This window comes from Perognathus longimembris, chromosome 4 (assembly GCF_023159225.1).
Source record: "Perognathus longimembris pacificus isolate PPM17 chromosome 4, ASM2315922v1, whole genome shotgun sequence".
Taxonomy (NCBI): Eukaryota; Metazoa; Chordata; class Mammalia; order Rodentia; family Heteromyidae; genus Perognathus; species Perognathus longimembris.
In genome coordinates this window covers 33851894-33854038 of record NC_063164.1, presented here as the reverse complement: position 1 = coordinate 33854038, position 2145 = coordinate 33851894, and the positions used below count along the sequence as shown (strand labels likewise).

General features: G+C 45.5%; 1 protein-coding gene across 1 annotated transcript; it reads left to right on the top strand.

Moving 5' to 3' along the window:
• The first annotated feature begins 285 nt into the window (after positions 1 to 285).
• LOC125349944 (elongation factor 1-delta-like) lies at positions 286 to 1260 on the top strand. The gene is given in 2 exon segments (XM_048344208.1): positions 286 to 1122; positions 1125 to 1260. Coding segments are annotated over 2 exon segments (846 nt in total). The 5' UTR covers positions 286 to 335; the 3' UTR covers positions 1184 to 1260.
• Positions 1261 to 2145: the final 885 nt, after the last annotated feature.

Here is a 2145-nt window from a genome sequence, read left to right as displayed (position 1 = left end):
AAAGATAATATTCAGAATTTTAAACCTCCTAAGGACCAATTGGTGGTACTTTGTGAACTACCTCCATAGTTCTTAACATTTATTCATTGACTAAACATTTGAATGTCTAAACTTTTGAGAGAGGATAGCTGAGAAAAAACCTATTGCTCCTTGGAAATCCTCAATCAGTATCATCTGATTTCATGAAATATTAATTACACATTTATCTTGTATCAGGTCCTTTGGTGTTAAACAGAATGGCAACCATCAGTTGCAATGAACTTAAGAAAATCTTAGGGTCCCGCGCTCCTCGCACGTCCTCCTCCGGGTCGTCGCCCCCTCGCTCGGCCAGAAAAATGGCGACCAACTTTCTGGTGCATGAAAAGATCTGGTTTGACAAGTTCAAATATGATGATACTGAAAGGAAATTTTATGAGCAGATGAACGGGCCTGCAGCCGGTGCCTCCCGCCAGGAGAATGGTGCCAGCGTGATCCTCCGTGACATTGCAAGAGCCCGAGAGAACATCCCGAAATTCCTGGCGGGAAGCTCGGGCCCTGGGGTTTCCAGCGGGCCTGGTGGAGATCACAGTGAGCTCGTGGTTCGGATTGCCAGCCTGGAAGTGGAGAACCAGAGCCTGCGAGGAGTGGTGCAGGATCTGCAGCAGGCCATCTCCAAGCTGGAGGCCCGGCTGAGCGCCCTGGAGAAGAGCTCTCCCAGACACCGCGCCACCGCCCCGCAGACACAGCACGTGTCTCCCATGCGCCAAGTGGAGCCCCCAGCCAAGAAGGCGGCCACACCAGCAGAGGACGACGAGGACAATGACATTGACCTGTTTGGCAGCGATGAGGAGGAGGAGGAGGACAAGGAAGCAGCCCGCCTGCGGGAGGAGAGGCTGCGGCAATACACAGAGAAGAAAGCCAAGAAGCCCTCCCTAGTGGCCAAGTCATCCATCCTCCTGGACGTCAAGCCTTGGGATGATGAGACTGACATGGCCCAGCTGGAAGCTTGCGTGCGCTCTGTGCAGCTCGATGAGCTGGTCTGGGGGGCCTCCAAGCTGGTACCGGTGGGCTACGGCATCCGTAAGCTCCAGATCCAGTGTGTGGTGGAGGATGCGAAGGTGGGCACAGACCTGTTGGAAGAAGAATCACCAAGTTTGAAGAACATGTGCAGAGTGTGGACATTGCAGCTTTCAACAAGATCTGAATCCTGAGTGCATGGTTTGTGTGTGTGAGCCTCTGCTGAAATTAAAGACTTGAGACTCTGAAAAAAAAAAAAAAAAAGAAAAGAAAATCTTAAAGAGATCTGCAAATGATAATGAACTAAAAAACTGTTTCCTGGAGACCAGAACATATATTTTTGCTATTGTTCCTTACTTTTTGTTTTTGCTCTTGTTTTGAAGATAGATGACTCTCTATGTAACCCAGACAGGCCTTAAACTTTCAATCCTCCTGTCTCCTACCCCTCCACAGTGCTGAGTTTATAGGCATATGCACTATATCTGGCTTATTGTTGTTTGTCTCTGACTCTGTGTGTTTAATCTTGTATTTTTCTTACTCTGGGCACTAAGTACAAGAAAATTGATTTAATATGCACAACATTTTTGGAAGTAAGCAGCCTTACATGTATGGAGGAAGAGCGGGGGGAAATATAGGCATACTAAAGTTGGAGATGATAATAGTAGCAAGGTCTCTTCTAAGGTTACAAAGAACATTCCATCTTCACCTTAGACTAATGGGAATACATCATCAAGAGCTTTCCACAAAGAAATTTTTCTGAGTCATAAACATCAGACAAGGAGAGTACCAAACACGACTGTTACAGAGTGAGTCATATGAAGAAGCAGAGAGAGCTGCATTAAGATAACTTTTCTAAGGCAAGGTAAATGACAGGTCAATAGTTCCAGAAGCACTACTTCAGGTATTAGCTCATTTGTTTGACTGCAATGTGGGAACCAATCAATTTCTGCAAGGTGCACTGTCATTTTCTTCCCGATAAAACCATTCCTAAGAGAATTAAGCAAAATTGTATCCAAGGTTGGGCATTAAGAGAAAAAAGCAAACACACACACAGATGCAAAACTGGGCTTAGTTTAATGCATATATGTCTTTTATATTATTATGATGTAAATACAAAATATTAGCCTTCCTGCACACACTAAGTGCAAT